General features: G+C 56.6%; 2 protein-coding genes across 2 annotated transcripts; both read left to right on the top strand.

Moving 5' to 3' along the window:
* Positions 1 to 259: 259 nt before the first annotated feature.
* VOLCADRAFT_67442 (uncharacterized protein) lies at positions 260 to 889 on the top strand (the record flags this gene model as incomplete). The annotated part of the gene is made up of 1 exon (XM_002956729.1): positions 260 to 889. One exon carries the CDS (start codon positions 260 to 262, stop codon positions 887 to 889), a length of 630 nt encoding a protein of 209 aa, XP_002956775.1.
* Positions 890 to 9,937: 9,048 nt separating this feature from the next.
* Positions 9,938 to 22,545, top strand: VOLCADRAFT_119509 (uncharacterized protein; the record flags this gene model as incomplete). Its single annotated transcript, XM_002956730.1, has 16 exons — positions 9,938 to 10,195; positions 10,484 to 10,669; positions 11,360 to 11,430; positions 12,411 to 12,522; positions 12,977 to 13,080; positions 13,556 to 13,611; positions 13,654 to 13,721; positions 14,097 to 14,273; positions 15,233 to 15,445; positions 15,977 to 16,075; positions 16,550 to 16,745; positions 17,271 to 17,341; positions 17,855 to 20,133; positions 20,588 to 20,630; positions 21,179 to 21,613; positions 21,883 to 22,545. The coding sequence occupies 16 exons, from the start codon at positions 9,938 to 9,940 to the stop codon at positions 22,543 to 22,545; spliced, it is 5,031 nt and encodes a 1,676-aa protein (XP_002956776.1).
* Positions 22,546 to 23,599: the final 1,054 nt, after the last annotated feature.

The raw sequence follows: 23,599 nt of genomic DNA on the forward strand, positions 1-23,599 counted from the left end.
CTCTCCGCGCGAGGGAAGTTTGACCGTCAGGTCTCGACCCGGATGCCAGTCGATTGTGTCGGACTGCAGTACGGCGGTACGTCACCGTACATGGTGTTTTGTGCGCGTGGCGAAGCGCGGTGGTGTATTTGTATTTGTAAAATGGGGATGAAAGGGGGTTGGTTGCGTAGAGTACGACATACGGCGTGGCACAACGTGACGTGGCGTGTCGCGATGTTTTTCGTACAAGATTGTGGCAGGCGGTTGATGGTCGTTGGGAATGTTCATTTACTGCCCCCCGGGAAGTGGCATAAAAGACTTCCACGCTCATCCTTGCGTCCCCCCCCCTTCCATCTCCTCCATCCCCGTCTCCCCTTCTCCCTACTTTTCCCTATCCGCCCTCTCATCCCGGCAACGGCAACGGCAAAGGGCAACGGCAACGGCAAAGGGCAACGGCAACGGCAAAGGGGAACGGCAGTGGCAAAGGGCAACGGCAACGGCAAAGGGCAACGGCAGTGGCAAAGGGCAACAGCAGTGGCAAAGGGCAACGGCAACGGCAAAGGGGAACGGCAACGGCAAAGGGGAACGGCAACGGCAAAGGGGAACGGCAACGGCAAAGGGCAACGGCAGTGGCAAAGGGCAACGGCAACGGCAAAGGGGCAACGGCAACGGCAAAGGGGAACGGCAACGGCAAAGGGCAACGGCAGTGGCAAAGGGCAACGGCAACGGCAAAGGGGAACGGCAACGGCAAAGGGCAACGGCAGTGGCAAAGGGCAACGGCAACGGCAAAGGGCAACGGCAGTGGCAAAGGGCAACAGCAGTGGCAAAGGGCAACGGCAACGGCAAAGGGCAACGGCAACGGCAAAGGGCAACGGCAACGGCAAAGGGCAACGGCAACGGCAAAGGGTAACGGCAACGGCAAAGGGCAACGGCAGTGGCAAAGGGTAACGGCAACGGCAAAGGGCAACGGCAACGGCAAAGGGGAACGGCAGTGGCAAAGGGCAACGGCAACGGCAAAGGGGAACGGCAGTGGCAAAGGGCAACGGCAACGGCAAAGGGCAACGGCAACGGCAAAGGGGAACGGCAGTGGCAAAGGGCAACGGCAACGGCAAAGGGGAACGGCAACGGCTCCCAACCTAACCAAAAAGGAACAAGAACATACCTTGCTAGACAACACACACATCCTGTTTAGGCTACCCCCCAGAGCATGCATCGTGAAGCTTTTCCGCAGCACAGCGTTGCCAAAATAGGGGTTGGGCAGAAACTCCAGCTCCCCTACAGTCGGACATACATACGGGCTTCATCATCACATCAAGACATATAACAGATTAAATTCTTATATGTGTTGTACTATGTCCCTAATTTATTGTGCAATCTGTTGTACGATGTGTTGTACTATGTTCCTAACCTAGCTTGTGCAGCTCTCAAGGGGGCTCCTGGGCCTCCGCTGGCTCGTGTGTATGTGTATGGGGCACTCCTCGTTACACCCGTCTATCTATCCGGGCAACGGGTAACGCAACCGAGGTAGGGTTAACACACATACATACACACATACATACACACATCCCTCTTAACCAGCTGCGAACGCCCCAAACCCCCAAACCCAACCCCCCGCTCACGGCTAAGCCGCCAGTGAGGGGGGGGGGGGACTCACAGTCCAGTTTGCGGTACGGGTCCTCGGGGGTGGGCATGCGGCTCGTGTCCCAAACCAGTCGTACATCCGCAAGGTACGACAGTGCACGTTCGTCCCGGTGCTGGACCAACAAGGAGCCGTACGGTACGGCACGTAGGGCCCGCAGCCAGAAGGCGGGAATGGACATTTTCTTTCCCGGGTTGCCTGCGGATATGGTTCGTGGAGTGCGTGTGTGTATCATCACGTCGTACAAATTGACAACGAGGAAGAGGAAGAGGCCACCAGAATTCGAGCGTAAGTACCTTTAGCCTTATTAGCATTGGCAGCAGTAGCAGTAGCAGCAGCAGCTGTAGAGAGTAGCAGTAGTCGTAGCAGTGGCAGTAGCAGTGGCAGCACTGAGTAGCAGTAGCAGTACATGCCGCCGCCGTGCAGACCACAGCCGTGTACCAAAACGAAAACATGACGCCACAACACACACACACACACACGCCCTCCCCCCCCCACTCACCCGCGGGGCCCACCAGCAATGTCCTCCTACGGGCGGTCAGCTGCCCCACCTGCCCCATCTGGGCCACCCACGCCTCCCACTCGCCGCGCTTCAGTTCCGCGGCCAGCTCGTCCAACTGCCGCTGCTGTACCTGGGGGGGGGGGACGGGACGGCGGGAGTAGCAGTTTGATAGGAGGACGAGCAGTTCGATAGGAGGACGAGCAGTTCGATAGGAGGACGAGCAGTTCGATAGGAGGACGAGCAGTTCGATAGGAGGACGAGCAGTTCGATAGGAGGACGAGCAGTTCGATAGGAGGACGAGCAGTTCGATAGGAGGACGAGCACGGCATGAGAGCACATTACTGTTCAGTGTGGCGTTTGGTACGGGTGGGGAGGACAACGCCCCCAGCGGGCTAGAAGTGTCTCCACAACTTTACGCACAACGATACGCACATACATACGCACACACAAGACACGTGGTAACCGCCACTTACTCACACCATGCATACTCACACCATGCATACACATAGCATACCATGCATACACATTTACTGGCAGGCGGCTGGCAGAGGTTAAGGCCTGACTTCTGCTCCCGGCCGACCCGGGTTCAAATCCGCCTGCCGGCTCCTCGGGTGTTTGAGGAGTGTTGAAATGGGAGGTGGCCCCCCATCATACGGACGATGTAGGACGTGATAATATCAACTTGCGAGCTGACCAGGAACTAAGTTGAGGCGCCGTTGATCCGCTAGATTTGGTTGGATGCTGGTGGTGAGTTGCCGAACCCAACGAATACATTCTAAAGTCGGATGGGGTGACGGATTAGGGTGCCCCTCTAGCAGGGGAGAGCAGGGACTGCCTCGGGAAAGGGGGCCGCTGGCGAAGTTAACCACCCTGTAACAACATACATAGCCCTAGCCACCACCCCCTCCACTAACACCCCCTCCACTCACACCCCCTCCACTACCCCCCCCGTTACCACTCACCAGCAGCACGTGCAACGCCTTCTGAGCACCTAGAGCAAGTGACGCCACGTCACCCGCCGGGCTGCCGCTCACAAGCTGGAAGCCCTCCTCCTCCTCCTCCTCCCCCTCACCACCAGCAGGCGCTCGGGCCTCAGCCTGCGGAAAGCATCCATAGCCCCCCGACCGGCGCAGACATGTACGTGTTTTTGTCGACCCTTTCGAGTCAACTCTCCCCGATCCGACCCGACCCGTTTTCGTGAAATTGACACGTTAACATTATTTTGGTGCGCATTCATAGCAAGCGAGGGAGTAGTGAGACGCCGTATAATACAAATTTCGTAAAGTGTCTTTTTGTTTGGTGTTACGGGTCAACCAGAACCCCAGGGGGTACACCGGTGTGACTAAAGGGGGGGGGGGAGACGAACCACACACGATTGAAGCTGCTGCCAGGGCAAGAGAACTGACCGAAAGGCGTCCGTGGCGACCGTGACCTCGGGATGACGAAGTGAAGATGATGTGTCGGAAAAACTACCTACCTAAGCCGCCAGGACTAAAAAAGCGGAATAGAATTGCCAATCCGTAAAGAATCAAAGAATGTCTAGGGAGGGAGGGGGGGCCGCCGTGGAAATGCGAACCACAGACGAATGGTGTTGATGGGGGGAAGGGGGGGAGGGCACGGGGGCCCCAAGACGAAGGCCTGAGAAACCCAGTGAGACTTTACCAGAAGGAGATGGTGTGGGGCAGATGGAAAGGAAATATTAAAAAGCAAGCTCCTCACAATCCATCGATACCCGCCCAGTACTTCATCTGACCAGGCCGGCCGTTGCGCGAAGGAAACGTCAAAAAGGCCAAAGGCAGCAAACCCAAGTCAGCTCAAGTGCACATGCTGCACAAGTGATCACCACACAAAATGTCATCATGAATAGCCGTAAAGTATCATGGAAAAAGACGAATTATCGCTTGCTTCAATTTCATACGGTGTCCTTTCCGTTCCTTAATGCGCGATGAACCTCACGCACATACAGACAGACAGACAGATAGACGCACATACACGCAGACGCACCTTTCTAGGAGAAGTCGTTGTGGGCGCCGGCGCCGGCGGAGTGGCTGTACGGCCGCCGCCCGACAGGTACAGGTGAGCCGCTCGAGGTATGACCCGCTTGATAATGACGTCAAGTACCTGGGCATCCAGCGCCCGCCGCTGCTGCTGAAGCTGGGCCTTGCGCGCGGTGGCGGTCTCATTCCGGCCGCCATCGCCACCATCTCCTGCCTCCTCTTGCTCGTCCTCCTCTTGCTCGTCCTCCTCTTGCTCGTCCTCCTCCAGGGTGGGATCCAGCTAAGTTGAATTAAAAGAAAGGCAACGGCGGAGAAAAGCGGGAACATAAGTAAACTAAATTTTTAAAAAAGTGGAGTAAACTGATAGTAAAATCATGATAAAAGTGCAGTAAATCAATTTTGATGAGTTTTAAGTTTTTTACCATACGTAACTGCACAAAACTTAACGAGGAGGCTAAAGGGGAGTAAAACCACATTACAAAAAGGCAAGGTTGGCGAGGAAGGGATGGAGAGAGTGCGCGAGAGAAGGGGAGCTAAACGAACGGAAACGTGGTGGTGTAGCAGCTGTCGTACGGTACAAAACACAACGCTAAAGTACACGTATACGCTAAAGCTCATTCCCGGCACCTCCAAAGGCCTTTTCAGCCGCGTAAGGCCCCCCATCACCCCACCGCCTCTCACCTCCTTCCGCTGCCGCAACTCGCCATTTGAGAGGGGTAAGAAGAACCGGAAGAATGACGGACAGGACCGCCGCCTGTGTGTGATTGTGTGGGGGGGGGAGGGGAGGGGGAGGAGGTGTTGGCAAGGCCCTCTGCGCGCGGTTATGGTGGGGGAAGCTTGCATATAAATAGTAATTAATATTTTATTTTCGTAATATTTCATTGATAATCTAACTGTTTACATAAGCATTTACATTGTTTACATAAATATTAAATAGTTTCTTTGTTTAAATTGAATTATATTAAATGAGTAACAAATAAATAAATAATAATTGGCTCTGTCTCTTCGTTCCCACCTGGTTCAAGGACAGACAGGGCCATCATTGACAATACAACGGTGGCCCCAAAAAAAAGGACTCAGGGAAGGAGATGTAAAGGAAACTAATACGTGGGAAGGAGATGTAAAGGAAACTAATACGTGTGAAAATAAAAAAGAGGTACAACTAAAAAGGGCAAGGAAGTTCTAAACCAACGACAACCCCCTCCTTAGAAAACAAGCACGCCTCGACTACCTATTCAAAGCTATTCCGCACCTGACGCTGCCAGCAGGCTGGGATGTGGTACCTAGCTCCTCAGCCTCCCGCCCGCCACTTTCCTCCTCCTCCCCTTGTGCTCCTTCTTCCACCTCCTCCTCTTGCTCCTCCTCTTCTTGCTCGTCCACCTCTGCATCCCCCGGGTCGGGCAAGTCGGGGGCAGGGCCCGCGTGCTTGCCGTGATGGCGCTTAGCGCGAGATGGAACCGACGACGAGCCGCTGGTCCCGGCAGCAGCAGCAGCAGCAGCCTGCAGTGAACGATGGTTACAGCAAAATGGTTACAAACCCTCATGTCGCAGGTCTTTACCTTAATAAAGAATTACATTGCGTAGCGTTTCGAAATTATCGTGCATGTGTGTGTGCGTGTGTGTGTGCTGCGGTACCTGGCGATCTGTCCTTTACTAAAAAAATGTTGTTACATAGGTAAATTTCGCACGGGGAACATTCGCCAACAGCTCAGGACTTGGGAGGTTCACACGAGCAGTTGATAACACGACAAGGAAGTAAGAGTACAACGACAACGACGTAAAATAGGGGAAACGATGACCGCCATTGCCGCGTGCGTTCCTTGGTGGCAATGAATGGTGGTTATGAATCTGTGGACCTGTCCTATAGGTCATACACCTGTCTGTGTTCTTTAACTCAGACAAGCTCCTAAACCCAGACGAAGAGACGGATTCCATGCACCTGAGCGCAACGTTAGCGCCACAGAGGCCGTGCCGCTGGCACGGACGCGCACCTTTGGATATAGTTTTTAACTGCATCCCAATAGTTCATCCGTTGGCCCCGAGAAGATCAATCGCACTAGTGGTATAGTGGTAGCATAGGTCCTTGCCACGGACCAGACCCGAGTTCGATTCTCGACTAGTGCAATATTGGTATATGTGTACTTCTTTGCTCTTTTGTTCAGATTTGAACCCGACCAGCAGAAGGTTCTGGGTTTGATTCCTGGGCAGACCCCCGACATTGTTCGTCCCGATCAATGGGAGCAGTAGGTTTACGAATTGCTCTGCTGAGGTGTGGATGAGGTTTAGTTGGTGGACTGAGTTTCGCATGCTGAATTGGTGGCGATGGATTACCAGTCTCTACGGATGTCGGGTGACTGGATGAGGAGGACCAAAAACCACCGTCGGTTGTACGATGGAATCAACTATCAATATATATAGTCTATGGCCTCGACGGACACCCCCGCACTCGTGCGGCACTTGTAACTTATAACTTGTTATGGTGTGAGTATCAAGTCCCCCTCATTACAAGTCTCCCCCATTACACGCTAGCTACGCTTTGCTAGAGCCGTTGCGCCCTCATACCCCATGTCCCCCCCCCCGAACTCACCTTCTTGCCCTTCTTGCCCCCACCAGCACCGCCCGCCTTCGTTTCCATCGCCCCCGCCTCCGCCTTCTTACTCTTTTTCTTCTTCTCCCCCGATGCCGCCGCCGTCTTAGCAGCGGAAGCCGCAGCCGCCTTCTCCTTCTTTCCCCCCACCCGCTCAATCCGCATGAACAAGCTGCGCTCCGGCTTCCAGTCGATCACCGTGCCCTCATCTCGCCAGCTTTCCACACCCCTCATTAGCTCATCCAGGCCCCGTTCTCCGACGGGCGCTGCGGCGGCGGCAGGCCCAGCAGGATCCGCATCTTCAGCTTTGGACTTGATGTAAGTGCCCTTGCGAAGAACCTGTGCATTTTGCACACACAGCGTCACACACACAGCGTCACACACACAGAGTCACACACACAGAGTCACACACACACACCGGACGCGTGCAGAGCAATGCAGACGCCACCGGAGGTTAGGGTCGCGGGGGCTATCGGGGGCCGAGGGAGAGACAGGTATACAAAAACATCCGGACATGGGGATCGAGGCGGGGTACTACAGAGAGGACATGAAAATGTGGACGTCATCTCTGTTATTTCAATTTTTAGTTTATTACATACAAAAATGGTTTATTTCCGGTACCTTGTTATGGAAGTATGGGTTAGTCGCGAAGTGGAACTCCAGCATCAGGCCCATAGGCCCCGTCACGTAGCGGATGTCCTCCACGTACTCCAGTGCACATCGGTCTCGAGGAGTGATGAGCGGCGCCAGCTTCTCCTGGTCATTGTCGTACACACAGCGGGAGGTGTATACCCCATGTCGTACACACACAGCTCTCGGCAGTTCATTATTAAAACATCTGGAGGAGTGGTTAAGAGTCAATAGTTAATACACGGCACAAAAAATGAAAAAAGCCAAAAAAATTCGCCTCGTACCTCGTTGCATAACGCATTGAGCCAGAAGAACGGCACACCGCGCGACGAAGAGCACTTGCCGGCGCCGCCGCCACCACTGCCGGCAGCGGTGGTCTTCACGTCTGGTGTAGCAGACGCCGCTACAACAGACGCCGCCGCCGCCGCCGCCGCCGCCACGGCCGCCGCGCCTTGGGGCTTGAAGCCCTACAAGTGTGGCCGTGGTAAGTGGGCCCAGGATATTACTGAATATGAACAAACGAACGAACTATCTGACGTTTCAATAACTTCCAAGTTAAGTGCGACTGCAGGTGATGCTGGTGGTGGTGGTGGTGAGCTCAGTTTGCCAACATGATCTAGCGCTGACTGGTTAAGAACTTTGGCCGGGGAGCAAACGTCCTAAGGGGGGGAAAAGCGTAAAGCGTGTGTTTCGCCCGTCCCAAACTGCTATGCACATGCAGTATGTCGTTTCTTTCATCCCTAATGACGGCGTGCTGTGATGGGTATTTGTGTATTGTGTATTTTTGTGTGTATGTATGTATGTATGTATTAACAGGGGGGACATACTCCACGCGCCCGTCTCTGATCCTGTCTCCGACCAGACAAGAACAGGAATCACCACGACAAGCCAACCTGGTTCACATTCAGACTTTGGAGACGTGCGCGTACTTCAACACACTGTCCCGCGAGTCGTGGGTCATCACCCGCCCCCACATTTATGGTCTGTCTGCTCGTGCTGTGTGCCATCCCTCTCCAAGTTTACTCTCTTTTCACAAAATCATATAATTTGGCTGCCTTTTGGAATGATGTTTTTGTTTCCCTTGCTTCAGAATCACGCCGTGATAATCCTTCTTTGGCCTTTTTTCAAATTTTCTGTATCCTTAGTCCTGTCCTCACATTCCCGGGGCACATCATCAGGGCCCCATCAGCCGCTCTCATCAGCTCGAACATGGGCATCGACATATATGCAGGAAACCCAACCCGGCGGCCCTAACCCTCCAGACAACCCGCCTTGATGAGCTCTTTTAAACTGTACGATAGACCACGGCAACAAAATACGAATGTACGACAAAAATGCACCATAATGCATCGCACGGACCAACCGCACCTTCAGCTCTTCATCTGTCGGCTCGGATCGACCGGTGACGATCTCAAACCTTCCGTACAGATGCATCGTTGGGATCGCGGCCATTGAGCGTCGCGCAAGGTTGGTGATGGGGGAAGGGGGAGAGGAGAGAAAGCGTCGTAATAACGCTTGCAAGTGCGGATTGAGGCGTGTGAAAGGTGCCATGAGAAGATGGGGAGGGTGCAGCAGCAGCTGCAGCAGCAGCAAAACAGCAGCAAAAGCGAAATGGCAGGGTCAAGGTGGCAAAGACACACTTGCAGTGACTGTCGGCTACCCTGCTGGCGGCAGCGAGTGGAAAGAAGTTGATGACGTGCAGTGACGTGCCATGGCGTTTCAGTTGGGAGCAACAGAACTTTGGTCAAACCCTTGAAAAGAGTGAGCTGTAATTTGGGCTAGGTTTTTCTGGATAATTTTTGCCAAGACAAAAACTCGTCCTCGTCGCCCTTATGGGTAAAGCAACCAGCTAGATGGACGTCAGCAGCGCCCTTTCCGGCATGCCAATTGAAGTTTCGGCAAACACGCATGTAGAAGCAATGTGCCAAGGGTGTCTCATGGCGCGGGCAAGGATTTACACGCGGTGGCGGGCGAATGCGGAACAAAAAGCCCTGGTTTCGGTCATCGCGCATACCGTCGCTGCAGCAGCGGCTCTCGTGCTCGGAGATATTCTTGAAGCAGTTCATACTGGCGTTGTTGCCGTCGTTTGTGCGACGCCTCAATTTCGACCTGTTCGCAGGTAATGTCGGTTGGCAGCTCGGCGGAACGGCTTTAAACAATTCTCGTCAAAGCAGTAACGCCGACAAACCTTAATTTCCTTTATGGCTGCAAAAATCCTCTTTTCCGCCATGTCGACTCTTATGGTTGCTTGTTATTTGTTTGCAGACGTTGCAATTTGCCTATCGAAAGTACAGCATTTTCGCAAGGAGCCCTGGCAGTAAGCTGAAGGCCGATATATGAAAACAAACTAAAAAGTGTTGCCTGGCATATGTATCCAGAAAGGAGGGGCCATCATATCGTACGGCGACCGGTGTCCCAATGTCGCAAACATGCGAAAGTGACTGGGAGTCATGTAAGGTCACTGTAGGTCAGCGAAGTTTTGATACAATGTTTCCGGTCACTGTATATCCCAGACCCATAGGAGGCAGTTAATATGATCAGAACAGCGTTCCGTTAAGACGGTCCGTGCATCGCAGTTTCCCCTCTGAATCGAGCCGCTGATCATGGAGTCCATTAAAGGACGTCCGGAGCATGTGGAGACGGTTTTCGGAGAGGCGATTGTAGCCCGAGACGAGTCTCTTGTAGTCCTGGCGAGTGCCTCTGGCTTAGGGCCACCAGACCTTTGCTGGCTGCAGAAAGCTCCAAAAAACGCGCTCACAGGATCTAGCGGCGAGGCGAAGGGTTACTATCACTGCTGCCTCGGCGTGGATGCCTCATCATCCGCTGCTGTCGCTGCTTATTTCGCCACGCTCACGGCCCTCGTGGAGCCACCAACCTTTCTTCAGGCGAGCAGGCGGGGTTGGAAAGTCGTGCATCATCCGCATCTTTCAGGGGAGCGGGCAAGGCGACAGGCTCCTCCCCCCTCCTCCCCGCGAAGCAAGGCTCATTGCACGTCCACCTTTCCTTTCCCCCCTTTCCCCCGCCCTAAAACTCACAGCGCGGGGCGTGAGGCCTGCCCTTACCAGCCGCGTCCCACGACACCAAGCAACCCACCTTTTCCACCTTCACAGCTCCTTTTTCATGTATAAAAAATTCCACAACACGCGCAGGGTCTGTTCAGCTCATCCGAGGTACGAATAGAGCGCGGCTTCTACTGCTGCTACGACCCGCTCACCCGCCTGGACGTGCGCTGCGAGCTGTGTATTCCGGGCGGAGTTGTGTGCGGGGCGCTGGACTGCGAGGGCAACGTGCACGACGTAACAGCGGAGCTCTGGAGGAACTGCGTGGTGCGGGGGGTGCGTGTGTGTGTGTGTGTGGACGAAAAGGCCGGGGGGGAAGAGGGGGAGAGCCGCTCTAGCCGTGTGTGTGTGTGTGTGTTTAATAATCCTCGGAGCCGCGATGAGGGGAAAACGGCGATGGTGGTACACTGCCGAATAACTCCGTACCAAAGCGACAGCTCCGAAGTACTACAGCGACATGTGGTGTGTGTGTGTATGTATGTGTGTATATAGGTTGGAAGTCAGGTTTTGTTCAAATAGATGCTAAGAAATGCAGAGAAGGATCTCCTTGTTAGCATTGGGAGCGCCGAGTCGTGTGGGAGCTGCGTATCGGCGCAGCTTGCGTTTGGATTGTTGTATGACAACGTCTGGCATGACGTCAGACGGACGCCGCACTCACTCAGTAGTGCTGCGATGCGCCACGCGACGATGCAGCGCAACGCATCAGTTGAATCAAAGGAAGAGTTATGCCCAGCTTGGCTAATTTGCAAAAGGAATTGTTCTTAATTAATCTGCAAGGAAAGCTAATTTGCAAAATAGAAAATGCGCAAATCTTGTTGGTTTGTGGAGTGCACAGTAATATTCCACGGGCAAGGTCTTCCCCGGCTCGAGGCGACCGGCACACAAGCACACGCCCTGCCCTACCCCGTTTGCCCAGCCGCCACAACACCTCTCCTCGTGCACATCACACCCCACGCCGTCCGGCAGGTAGCGAGCTTCCTGCGGGCCGAGCTGTACGACGCCGAGCTGGTGTCGTACTCGGAGGTGCCAGTTGCTCGGTGGGTGCCCTGTTTGTAAACTGGAGGGTAATTCGTCCCCGCGGGTTCGTTGTCCTTGTCCTGAAGGTTGGTTTGGTCAAAACGGTCAAACAGGAGACGCGCCTTTGATGGCGGGGTAGCGGTTCGCCTGGCGACGGCGACATCGCGTCCACTGCCTGTCCAAGAGTCTTTTATTAGGGGGCGATATTGTATGCTTATTAGACTTTAAAGGGATTGCAGCGTTTCTGGCTCCCTGCCTCGAAATTTCCTAGCTTTTTATATCCTTTTATCCAATGTAGCTTTGCTAAGAAGCTTGCTGATGGAAGAATTTGCAATGGGGCGCTATTGATATTGTGTTTTCGGGGGGGGGACTGTCGTACTGTCCTCGGAGCGACGCGAAGCAAGAAGGATTGGCAATCGCGGAAGTGCGAGGCAGCCAGGCATTTCGGCACCTGCCTGTAGGTAGTTAGTGCTGATCCGCCCTCTCAGCTCCTCTCTGGAGCAGGTGGCGAAAGGGGGGGGGGAAACAGTCGTGTTTTTTTTGTTTTAATTGTGTATTTCATGTATAGCTCCACTACCACCTGCATGCCACTCCCTTCGCAGCTCCGGTCTTTTGATCCTTGATTGGCGGAGCAGGTGAAAGTCAGGGGGCAGCACGAGCTCGAATGGATGGCAAAATGAGGGGTGGTTAGGGGGTTGGTACATTTCCTTCGTCCATCTGTCACTACTGGTCGGTAATTTCCTGATGCATTATGTATATCTGTATGCAACTTCTAAAATCCTGCGGAGTAGTATCCGCCTATACCTCTGGTATCATCATCATCTGCTGCTGCTGCTGCTGCTGCTGCTGCACCACTCGACTGTAGTTCGTCGTCCACTTTTCCATCCTACGATAGGAGGAGGCTCACGTTCCCACCCACCTTCCTGGTCATGGGGCTACCGCGCCCCCCCCCCCCAGCAGCAGCTTCACTCGTTTGTGGTTCGTCTTCCCCCCCCCCCAGGTACCCCCCACTCCCCACCCTAGCGGACGAATCGCGGCTGCTGGCGGCTGTGACGGGACTGTACGAGGACGGGGTGCTGCCGGAGGCGCTGGAGGCGCTGACCATCGATCAGGTAGAGCACAGCGCACGGCTTCCATAGATAGGTTTTTGCTCGGAAGGGTTTCACGTGTGCTTTTGTGCGCTGGCTGCTCTTGTGATGCCAAGGAAAGACTGCTGGAGGAGGTATGGGGGGGGGGGTGGAGAGGGACATGAGGGACTTGTTGGAGCTGGGTCTGGAGAAAGAGAGGAGGTGTTGCATGTGGGTTCGTATTTCTTTGGAACCTTTAAGTCCAGGAAGAGTTCATCGAATCCAGAATTCAGAAAGAAGAATTCCCCATTCGCGAGTTACGTGTGCACTTGTGCGCTGGGTGCCGATCACTCCTCCCGGTCGGCGCGAGTTTCCGTTGTCCGGGTTCCCTCCTGCTGCTGCTGCCGCCGCCGCCGCCGGCTGCCCCTCTTTACACATCCCGGGTTTGGGCCCCGCGCTGCCCTCCCCCCCTTCCTTACCCTTTTTGTCCTTTGGGTAGGCTGGCGGTGTATCGCCCGAACACGGCGACCTGGTACTGCACACCTTGCTGCACTACTTTGCCAAGAGGCAGCGCTGGGGAACCGCGATGGAGTTTTTCGCGAGGTAGGGCTGTTGGCCTGTTTGTCTGTCTGCTTGCTTTTAGTTGTTTACTTTTAGGGTTTTAGGGGGGTTTGTTTGTATTATAATTCCTGCGCCTCAGAGGTGCTGTTGCTTACCAATTTGGTATGTCTTTGGGGGGGAACCTTTTTGGGAAACCAAACCCCTAAGACACAAGAGCCTTATGTTACTTATGTTACTTGGTTGAAGTCTCGCTCCAACTCGCGACGTTGCGCGAGATGTACAGGGAGGTAGGGACTCGAGTGATGTGGAGGGGAGTTTACAGGGCCGCGGTAGTTTTTAAGTTTGTATGGTTTTGTGACACCTAAGGTAAAAGGGTGATAGGAGATAGCTGGCTGGTAGGCCAGTTGAATGGGTTGGGAAGGGGGAAAGAGGGCTGAAATCTCGGGCCAACACACGAGATCGAGTCGTAGCACGAACAAAAAGACCACGTCTCCCCACCTCCTCTCCGCACGGCCAGGCTGGCGGCTACCTACCCTACCGCGGCGCTGTACGTTGCTGCCGTACAGCGTGAATGTGGATTGTACAACGATGCGCTTTCGACGCTGTCGCGTGCAGTGGAGGAGTTCCCCGAGGATCCCGTGCTGCTGGCGGGTCTGGCGACTGACTGCCTCAACATGGACCAGGTGGGGCGGGGTCGGGGGCAGCAGGGGAGTAGGGACTTGGGTGATTCGGAGGAGGGGGAGGGATTTGGGTAGTGTGAGTAAAAGAATTAACTGGCGATGCAAAAAGCATCCACTGCCCAACTCCCAAGGAGGGGGAGAAGGGGAGGAGGAGGGGGAGGGGGGAAGGAACAGGGGGAGGCGGAGGAGGAGGAGGAGGAGATTGCTGTTGGCCGCAGTTGGTGCGTTGGATGCCGGCTGCTGGCCTTTTGCTTTTTGCTGCATATAAATAATATCACACCCTTTATGCCCCCTAAACATGATGTCCCACACTCTTCTTTTGTTTACGGCATCACATGATTTATGATGATACCACCCCTCTGGGCGGCTCGTCCTCAGGTTGATGCCGCGCTCCGATTCGCCATCAAGTCCGCGCGGCTGCGGCCCTTGCAGCGGGCTGCGTGGCTGGCGCTGGCGCGTGCACATGTACGACGTGGCGGCGGCGCTGCGGCGCTTGTGGTGCTAAACCTGGTGCCTCCGCCGCCACTTCCCGGCAGGGAGGGTGCCATGCTGCATGTGAGTGGGTGGCCTCCTTTTATGCTTGGAATGTGTGAAGGCTTGTGCGTGTCTTGTAGTGTGTGTGTGTGTGCGTGTATGTAATCGATGTATGTTGTTGGGTGGTGGATGGGGTGTAGGGTGTGTGCATGTGTTGCCGTACGAATGGTGTTGTTTTGAGCGCTAAGAACGCGGGTGTTCCGGTGTGTATAAGGATGCAAGTTGGTGCTGTGCGTCGTCGTGTGCGCTAGTGGGCCCCTTCTGGTGCCCGCCACCATACACATGGCCCACATGCCTCCGTGCCTCAGTCCACTCCGCGTTCGTACTTGCTCGCAGGTGGTTGTGCCCCCGGAACCTAAATCCGTTACGAAGCCTGCCGTACCACCGTACGATTTGGACGTTGCGATCGCTCGGCAAGTGTTGTCGGAAGGGGTAAGGAGCGGCAGGTGGGGGGTTGGTGCGTGTGTGTTTTTAGGGAGATTGTGGACGGTTACGGCCGAAGGCGAGGGAAGGAAGGCGGCGGGTCGCGTGGTTTTGGAGCAACCGGAGGCGCTCTGAGTTTGTGGTGTGCTGCCGAAGACCGGAGGCGCGCGAGGCGAGGCGCGGCAGTGGCGACATGGGCGGTGGTGGTGGTTGCGGTTATGGTAGTGGTGGTGGTGGTGACGGTGGTGGTGATGGTCGCCGTTCTGGAATGGTGTTAACCCCCGGGTGGTGGTGGTTGGCGGTTGGCACGGGTGTGACGCAACAGCTTTGGGTACACTTGCATACGACACCGGGCTCCCCGCCCGCACTCATGTACGGAAGTTGTGTAAACCCTACACCCATTCCCACCAGCCATCACCACCTCCGCGACCCCCCCAGCCCGCGCCCCCTCGCCTAGTCCAGGTCTATCCCCCTTTTGGATAAGAAAGCCACTATGACTTGTTCAAATATCTTTTTAAAATCCATTTTCCTTCTCCTCTCTTGTCCTCCTGTACCAGGCCCTTGTAAACCCTGGGGGCCCCTTGAATAGAACCAGGACCTCAGCTTCCGGCGGCGGCGGGACGGTCAGTGGTTTCGGAGCCGCCGCCTCTGGGCCCCTGCCTGGCTCCCTGCTTGTTCCCCGCGAACCCCCGGATGCGGGTGTGGCTCCGGACACAGCGCCGCTACGAATTACCCAGGCAGTGATGGCGGCTGTGTATACGGTGTTGCAGGTGTTGCAGGAGAGGGGGGGAGGGGGGGGCGTTTGGAGGGAGCGGGGGGAGGGGGGAGCGTTTAGAGGAGGGGGGGGAGGGGGGAGCGTTTGGAGGAGCGGGGGGAGGGAGGAGCGGGGCTACCAGTCGTATGCAGTCGTATGCAAAAAGATATAAAGAAATCCACTGCCGGGGGGAGGGGGGTCGCTGTCAGTTCAACGACCTGAGCTGCTGAGGGCAGGAATCGGCTTGGGTGGCTTGGGGTTTTGGTATGGGGGCGAAAAGGAGGGAGCTGGGGTTGCGGAAGCCAGGAAAGTAGAAATAAACATTAGGCAACTGGAAGAATATACGTCACGCAATTTCCGCATATTGTATTCTCTGAATTCAGGACAAGTTATATATGTTTTTTATTCCATTCCATGTCCATGTCCCGGCCGGGATTCGAACCCCGGCACGTGGCCCTTCTTGCTGCGTATGCTTTATTTCCCACCTCCTGTCCCCAAAAGCACATTCGTATCCCCGCATACCCCCGCACTTTCCTGCATATCACAGGAGCTTGTGGCAGTGTCCGGCTGGGATGGCTTCTTGAAGCTTCGCGCTTCCGTGTTCGTGATGCGGGCCGACTCGGAAGTCCTTCGAGAGCAACAGAGGGTGGGTGATATGTGCGACATCAAATAAGTATGTTGTCAAGCAAGGCCGTTGCCGATTTTGCCACCACCTCGTAGTCGCCCCAACCCTGTCACGAACACGGACACGAACACAACTGCGCCCTTCCTGCTAGTGTACTGCTGGTTTGGTTTCATGAACCCGTCCTTGCCGACAAAATGGAAGCCCCTTTCCCGTTCCTCCCCTGCTCCTTGCTTTGCTGTTCGTGCCTCCTCCGCGTCCGCCCCTCGCCGTCCTCCTCCCTCTCCTCCTCCGCCTCCCCACCCTCCTCACCCTCCTCACCACCCTCCTCACCACCCTCCTCACCCTAGTCGTGACTCTCGTTCGTCAATACCTACGATTCAATCCTATTTCGTCTACCTGCTTTTTACCATCCCCCTTCGCCACCTCCTTCCTTGCCACCGCTGCTACTGCTACTGCTACTGCTGCTGTTATTCCTGCTACTGCTGTGGCTGTCAGGAAGCGGAGGAGCGCGAGCGGCAGTTACAGCTGTTGCACCGGCAGCTGTCCGCCACCTTGCCGCCCACACCTAGCTGGGCTGCAGCGGCTCAGCAGCAGCAGCCGCAGCAGCAGCAGCAGCCTTCGGAGCCACCGCTCATTACGTTGCCCCCTCCCCACCCTCAGAACGGGGCCAGCGGGCGGGGTGCGCTCGAAGGTAGGTGGTGGTGGTGGGTCAGGTGGGTGGGGACCTAGGAGCACGGGGGTCGCATCGGCCGACGACGACGGGCCGAGTGCTCCTGCGGGAGGCATGGGGAGGAGGGCAGCCCGTCTCGGCTCATGCACGTGTTCTCGGACGTGTGTGCAAAAACCTCCGCATTACCCTACCTAGCTAGCTAGCTAGCGGGGGTGTGCATACCTACGTGTGCATACCAGAAGGTTGAAATTGTTTTTGTTATGATTGTTGTTGTTGTTGTTGCCATCCTTTACCTCCTTATTCCGCTTGTGGTGTTCTTTGTTGATGTGTTGTTACTAGCTAGTGTACGCCGCGGAGGAGGTGTACCACCCGGCTTTGGGACGTAGCCATATCGAGCTTCTTCCTATCCTTCGCAATCCTTGCGCCGCTTTGCCCTTTTTTCATCTGTGCTTGTGAATCTCTGGTTTTTTACTTATTGAGCGCACCCCAACCTCATGTGTATGTATGTATGTGTATGTGTGTATGTATGTGTGTGCTCTCGTTCAGGCGTTAGTTTTCATGCTGCTCTGGACGAGGCGGCCGTGATGGGGCTGGCGGAGTATCCCGAACACTTGGAGGTGCGGCCACGTGTGTGTGTATGTATGTATGTGTGGGTGGGTGGGTGGGGGGGTGTTTCTGGGGGCGGGCAGGAGGGGTTTTTTTAAGGGTTGAAGAGGTTGGGAAAAGAATAACGGGTTTTTAGGGCTGAGGAGAATGCATAGAAGCCACCGTACGCTTCAGACTAACGCCGCCTGGCTCTCCCCTGCCCTCCCCTTTCCTCCCGCGCTTTCCCTCCCTCTCTGTCATCCTTTTGCCAGCCTGACCTCTCCCTGAGGGCGTTTGCTCCTGTCCTGTATAAAATTGTACTTTGGGGAGATGCTGTGCATCCAGATTGCCATGTGTCGATTTTGTATTGGACCTGGGAGGCCTTGCTTACGGGGCCGTGTACTTGACCCGTAACAGATACAGTCCTGTTACATTTCCGTGTGGTTCCTCTCCGCCCCATGCGGATTCACCCAACCTCCGAGAGCCCATTCTCTACTTTTCACCCCCTTTGCGACTTCCGAGTCCCCTCCCCCCCCTCGGCGGAGACAGCTTCCATGTGTTTTTTTCCTTCGGCCTATCGTACGGGTATGCCGTACTTATCCCCAACCTTGGCGATTGTTAAATTGCCTTTGATTTCTGAAGCCCCTGTTTGTGTATTACATACGTGCATTTTCAACCTGAAAAACTTGGAACAGGACAACTATGATGACCCACGGGTCATAGCCGCGCGTGAGGCTCACAGGCGCCACCTGCGGGAAATCGCGGAGCGGCAGGCACGGCTTGAGGCGGCGGAGGGTGGTGCGTACGCGGATGACGAGTGGGACGGATCCTCTGACGGCAGCGGCGGCGGCGGCGGAGCTGGCGGCGGCGGCGGGCCACGCAGCTCGCCGGGCCGGTTCAGGAGAGGAAGGCATAAGGGCCGCCGTACACCTGGCGGCGGCGGAAAGCATCATTGGACTGCTCATCAACAACAGCAGCATCCGCCGCCGCCGCCGCAGCAGCTGGTGCAGGATGCGACGGCGATGGACGTTGCCGGCGGCGGCGAGTCGGCGGCGGCGGCGGGATTGAAATCCGACGTCGTGGCGGAGATGGCGTCGCTGGCACTTGGCGGCGGCGGCAGCGGCATCGTGGACGCCGGTGAGATTGTACGTCAAGAGGCTGCGGACGCGCTGCGTCTGGCGCAATCGCGCGCACAAGAGGAAGATCTCCCGCCTGCGCTCTTGCCGCCGCCGCCGCCGCAGCAGCAGCAGCAGCAAGGGCCCGGAAGCGTCGGTGGTGGCGGCGGTGGCACCGCCGCCGCCGCCGCCGGGTCGACCACTTCGACGTCAACGGGATGGTTGGGTTTCTTCTTTGGCAGTGGCGACGGGGGCGGCGGCGGCGGCGAGGTGCCATCCCAGCGGCGTGAGGCTGGGCCTCTAGGGGAAGGCGTTGAGCTGTGTACCAGCGGCGGCAGCAACGGCGACAACCACGACCGTACCTTTCTAGAGCTGACGCAGGTGACCACGGCGACAGCACGTGCACCGACCTTGGCACTGCCGTACGGTTTCGGGGCTGCCGTGCAATCCGGCCGCCGCCGCTGCAGTCTTCACGGATTACCCTCTCTCATCCGGAAAGCTACCGGGCGCGCCGCCACATCGCACTCGAGACGAGGAGAGCATGCTGGCTTGCCGCTGACTGGAGTTGGACGATGTCGTACAAGGCGGCACGGGCGGTACGGTAAGGCGTTGGGAGTCATAGTGGGTGCCGTCGACGGCGTTTACGGAGAATGGTGGGAGCCTGCGATTGCCGCGACGGCGGCGCCGAGGGAGTCGGGCGTGGTCGTGTGTACGGCGTTGGCACCGCTCGTACAAAGCCGGCCGGGAACCTGTCGCGGTGGCGATGCCGCCGCGGCACACTTCGCTGACCTTCGCTACGACGCTACCTTCAGCGGTAACCCTAGCGGACTGCTACTGCCCCCACATGCTGCCGCGGCCGCGACGGCGAAGAAGACAGCGACGACGGCAGCGACGACGGCAGCGGCGACGGCAGCGTTGGGCGCGACGACGGCAGCGTTGGCAGCGTCTTCTGCAGCCTCGCCAGGATTGCCTGACAATAAAGTGGCGTTGACGATGGCCGTGCTGAAACGCGTGGTATGTCGAATGATGAACACCCGAGTGGGTCGCAACAGGGCCGTCGGCGGCCGCCCCGCCGCCGCCGCCGCCACCGCCGCCGCTGCCGCAGTCGGCAGTGGCGTCGTTGGACTCCGCACGATTGGTCGTGTAACGCATCGACTGCAGCGGTGGTGGTGGCGTCGACGGCGAAGACAGTCGCGTGTGACGCCGCCGCCGCCGCCGCCGCCGCCCACAGCCCAATCATACGGCCCTTTCGCGCCGCTGTTGACGGCGCGAAATCGTGGCAGCGGCAGGGGCGACGGCCGGGATCCCAGGCGGCTTCTTGGAGCGCTAGGTATCGGCAAAAGCCAGTTGCGCTTGTGCACGGGGAATGAAAGGGCATTATATGGCATGCGGCGTGAATACATGTCCGTACGGCAATCCGTCAAACCATCCGTACATCGCGTTGGTCCCGGCCCCGTGGCCGAATCAGACGGCGATGCGGCGTTGACGGCGCATGCTGACGTTGACGCCGGCGACGTCACCGCAGAACCCCCCACGGCGTTTAACAGTATGGCGTCAGCTGCCGTCGCTGCCGGCCGCGGTGTTGACGTTGACGACGGCGACGACGACGACGGGTTTCCGTTGGTGCTCCAAAACCAGGATGCGGATCGGCAGGTGGTTTTGGAAGGGCTGGACGTAACGGAACTGGGTGCCAAGCGGCTATGCGCCAGGTGGGGCTTATGCTGGCGCTTAAACCTGAGATACCGGCAAACCGAAAAAATCGATAAATCTTTGCTATTAATGTCTTAGTGAGACCAAAGACGACCTGCTCAAGTCAGTTTTTAGTTTTTCCATTGAATCGGTTTTCTGTTACGGTTAACATTTGTACGTGAATCCCATGATCCCGCATGGGCGGCGTTGCGGCGCGTGCTGTGCCCGCGCTGTGGCCCGTGGTGTGGAAAACGTGCCGTAGACAAGCCGGTGACACGGCCATACATGGGAACCTCGCTTTGGAATTTGCAATCGGGTCTCTCTCGAGCTGTGTGTGTGTTTGTTGCACTGCACTGAACTAACTTGCTTCGTGTAAAGCAGATAGCGGCTGTTGCGCGCATTGTATCTGATCAGCCATGCCCGCTGACCAGCCGTCAAGTTATGGTCTGTCCGGTATCCGGGTGCCGTATACAGGTGGTTGGACGAGCTAATCGTCGCGCTATGGCATGACTTGCAGGTACGGGTTGCGTGGAGGGTGGGCGGGGCTGGGGGAGGGGAACGGCAGTAGGGGGGGAAGGTAAGTACACACACATAGCTCGCTGCCATACCTACCTACCTACCTACTGCCTACCTACCTACCTACCTACCTACTACCTACCTAACTACCTACCTAACTACCTACCTGCCTACCTAACTACCTACTACCTAACTACCTAACTACCTACACAGCGTGTTTCTAGCAAGAGAGCTTCGTCTTTGTACTATCAGCACACGTAATTCATATGAATTGGTCAAATGGCCCAGAAGCCTCCCACTCTGTAACAATTCAAATTCAACCGCCCAAGCTTGAATATGTGGTGCCCCGCTTTTTTCGCTTTGTTCCACCATGACGTCACAAGTTTCAAGCTCTCCACACAATAGCCGGGGGCGCGTCCGTAAAAGCCTGAGGAGGCCCCCCCCCATGGATATATCGTATATTTTTGTATTTTCCAGCATGTTTCATAGTTTTTTCCCCTATAACCGCCACAACTACCTTGTCGTACGCCGTACACTGCACGCCCGTAGGCGTTCCTCGACTGGAAGGCCTTGGATTCGGAGCTCGCAGAGGCGGGCTTTCGGAGCCATGCGGAAATTGTTGCGGGTCTGGCGCCCGCGCCGACCGCCGCCGCGGATTATCAACGCCGGCCCGGGGCGCCTTCCTCCTCCGCCGACACGCCGGCGGGTCAGTCTTCCGCTGCCGCCGCTGCGGCGGCGGCAGAGTCGGTGCCGCCGCCGCCGCCGCTGCCGACTCTTTCTGTCGCGGAATGGCTCCGTCGGGGTCTGCTGGCGGAGCGGCTCCATCACGAAGCGGACGCGCTGGCGGCGTACCTTGCGGCGGTCATGACGCCGCCGCCGCCGCCGGGATCTGCCGGCAGTGGTGGCGGCGGCGGCGGCGGCGGTGCCGTCTTCGCTGCCCTGCCGGGCAGCGGCCCTGGAGCCTTCAGCATGATCGCTTGGCAGGTACGGCTTTGCGATTTGGGGGTTTGGGCGCTTTAAAGATTCGTTTCGACCACGTACGTTTTTTTACGCGTGTTTCTGTTCGCATGTTGCTGCAGTTCTAATCCCTCACCTCTCAATAATCGTTAAGAAGCTAAAGAAACCTAAACTCCCGCGATCCCTACATGATGCAATTTTGTTGTTTTGCTTTGTAATCTTTTGTTTTCGACATAAAATCAAAAGACGTAGGCAGGTTTTGCTAACCAATAACCGCAACCGTGATGCCGCCGTAGGCTACTATGCGTCTGGCGCCGTCGGCCGACTCGCGGGATATTCCGGGAGCGCTGCGTGCCGTACATGCCGTAATGGCGTGGCTTGAGACCCGGGGATTTGGAGGCGTGGGGGCGTCGTCCGTTTCCGCCACCCTGCCGTTCACCACCGGCTTTGTGGCGGCACTGGCGCCGCCGGCTGGCGGCAGTGGATTGGCCGGGGCTGCGGCGCGAGCCACAGCTATCCTGCAAGGCGCAGCTGGGGTCCCTGGCGGCAAGCTGCAAGCTTGCCCGCTATCTGTCGTACAGTGTCTGTACTACGTTGCGGCGTTGCTTGGGGAATCTGGTGTAGAGGCTGTCCTGGCAAGTACGGCACCACAGGCCACGCCGGCGGCGGCAGCTATGGCAACGGCCAGGAGCGGAGGTGTGGCCGTACATCCCACGGCAGCGACTGTTCTGCGGTATGCCGTACGGTCGGCGGGGACACGGTCTGGTACGGGGCAGATGCCGTACAGCAGCGATGACGTGAATGGGCCACTCGCAGGGGCAGGCCTGGTGTCTGCAATTCCTGTTCGTACACACCACCATCACGACAGCGCCGCGTCCGCTGGCACTGCCGCCGCCGCTGCCGCTGGTGGTGGTGGTGGTGGTGGTGGTGGTGGTGGTGGTGACGGAGCGGCTCGTTGAACGGCAAGTACGAAAGTACGAACGATGCTGCTTTCATTTGAGATTGCGGTTGTGGTTTCCCCCCGATGGATGCCACCACTCGTTGCCTCCTCTCCCCCCATCCGCAAATCACGTCCATCCCCTCGCATCTCAACATCGCCTCACATCACCCTCTATGAAATACGATAGTCGCCCGGTGTTGGCGTTACGTTACGTAACGTTTCCTCCATTTCTCCTCCTCTGCTATCTCGTCTGTTGCTCCATCTCCCTCTCCATCCGCGCCTACACCCTCCTCGGGCCGCGCTTCTCTCCTCCTCCTCCTCCTCCTCCTCCGCACATCGTGTGTTGTGTGTCTCAGCCGCTCTGTGGACAGAGCCGGCCTGCGTCCTGATGACTTGGGGAGGTAGCGAGGTCCCACAATCCGTTGACAGGAGGTGTGCGTCCAGGAGTGCACGACACACACTCGCATGTGGGTTCGGTGTGCTTGGGGTCGTTAGTATTCCAACGTCGTTTTTCTGCTGTGTTTTCCTCCCCCCCCCCCTCTGGTGGCGGAACAAATGCCACTGGAATGGGTGGATTGGGATTGAATTAATGGAAGGAAGGACTCATGAGAAAATTATTGATTATCTTTTTCATTTGATTGTCTGAAGGGAAGATCATATGAATTGTTGGCGGTTGTGTTGGCGTTGGTTCTGGTCTTGGCGGTGAAATGAAGGTCTTGTAAGGTTGTGTGAAACTGTGTGTTAAGAGATGGTAAATGTCCATCTTGTGTTGATGTGGATGGCGGAGGTCATCATCCTTATGCTTAATTCCGTTCCACAGTTCGTTAGGAGCTTCTGGGGGGAAGGGGGGTCGGGGAGAGGGAGAGAGAGAGGGACGGGGGCAGGGCCGTGGACAGCTTTGCCCGCCCTTTGGGTTTGCGTGCCCACGGGGTGTCGTACCTTGATATGGTTAGAGAGTGAGTCGTACCCCTTAGCTTTAGCTCCAGAGTCTCTATTTGCACATGGTAGGTGTATGTGAGCGTAGTTTGCAAGAGCGGCATCACGGGGACGTCCCCTTGTGGGGCACTAAGATG

The sequence above is a fragment of the Volvox carteri genome (assembly GCF_000143455.1).
Source record: "Volvox carteri f. nagariensis unplaced genomic scaffold VOLCAscaffold_65, whole genome shotgun sequence".
NCBI classification, from domain to species: Eukaryota; Viridiplantae; Chlorophyta; class Chlorophyceae; order Chlamydomonadales; family Volvocaceae; genus Volvox; species Volvox carteri.